The 1148-nt window shown below is 46.7% G+C and overlaps 1 protein-coding gene across 1 annotated transcript; it reads left to right on the forward strand.

The window, feature by feature from the left end:
• Window positions 1–101: 101 nt before the first annotated feature.
• Window positions 102–742, forward strand: LOC108354869 (mediator of RNA polymerase II transcription subunit 31-like; the record flags this gene model as incomplete). Its single annotated transcript, XM_017606044.1, has 2 exons — window positions 102–195; window positions 264–742. Coding segments are annotated over 2 exons (573 nt in total), but the record flags the coding sequence as incomplete, so codon positions are not given.
• Window positions 743–1148: the final 406 nt, after the last annotated feature.

A 1148-nucleotide genomic window follows, 5' to 3' on the forward strand; every position in this document is an offset into this window, starting at 1 on the left:
TGTATTTTTTCCACTACCATTTCTAAATCCACTGCTTTCTTTTGTGTAGTCGTCTTTCACCCTAAATTAAATCACGCTTCTCAATTTGAACCCCTCTTTTTTCTACCCCAATTTCACCAGAATCCGAGGACAAGATTCGCCTGCAGATTGAACTGGAGTTTGTGCAGTGCCTCGCCAATCCCAACTACCTCAACTGTAAGTTTCGGTTTATTATCTTTCATTCAACCTTTAATTCCCTCTCTCCTTTGTTTTACCCCGCCCAGACCTCGCCCAGCGAGGCTACTTCAAGGACAAGGCGTTCATCAACTACCTCGACTACCTGCAGTACTGGAAGCGGCCGGAATACGCCAAGTTCATCAAGTACCCGATGTGTCTGCACTTTCTCGACCTGCTGCAGGCGGAGCACTTTCGCCGGGAGCTGACCTCGACGCAGTGCAGCAAGTTCATCGACGACCAGATCATCCTCCACTGGCACCACTACGCCCGCAAGCGCACCCGCCTCTTCTCCAGCATTGCCTCCTCGCAGGGCCAGCAGGGTCAGCAGAAGCCGAACACCTCGGGTCAGCAAACGGAGAGCTCCAATTCGACAACAGCTTCATCAGCAGCAGGAGCAGCAGCAGCATTACCACCACCACCACCGAATCATCAGCAGCAGAATAATCATCACCAGCAAAACAATAACAGTGGCGGCAGCGGTAGTGGACCATCGACGGCTCTGCTCAACGGCCATGCCAAGATCTAGATTAGAACTTTTCACATTTTCTATTTCTCAAAAGCTCATTCCTTTTTTGTATCATACTTTTTCCCCTTTCTTCTTTCCTTCTTATCTCATGATCACCGTATCACCTCTGTGTACCTACCTACAAACTTCACACTGTAAGCCACTATCGCTCTACTCAGCTCGACACAACTTTTCTGAAGCAAAAAACGTTTTCATGTAAATCAGAAATTCGTTCTGTTTTTCTCCACTGGGGTTTCTATTTTGATAAGCAGCAAAAATCGCAGCAACAGTTTCTCTTCTGGGAAATTCTTTAGCGGTAAAGAGTTCTATTTTGTTTTGTTTTGTTCTTTTGTAAGTGTGTGTGTGTGTGCGTGTTTTGCCAGCAATGATGCAACTGATTCTTTGGCGCTTTCAAGGCTCAATGTTT

Source organism: Rhagoletis zephyria, unplaced genomic scaffold (genome assembly GCF_001687245.7).
Source record: "Rhagoletis zephyria isolate East Lansing unplaced genomic scaffold, Rhagoletis_zephyria_1.1 Rzeph_scaffold_39972, whole genome shotgun sequence".
NCBI classification, from domain to species: Eukaryota; Metazoa; Arthropoda; class Insecta; order Diptera; family Tephritidae; genus Rhagoletis; species Rhagoletis zephyria.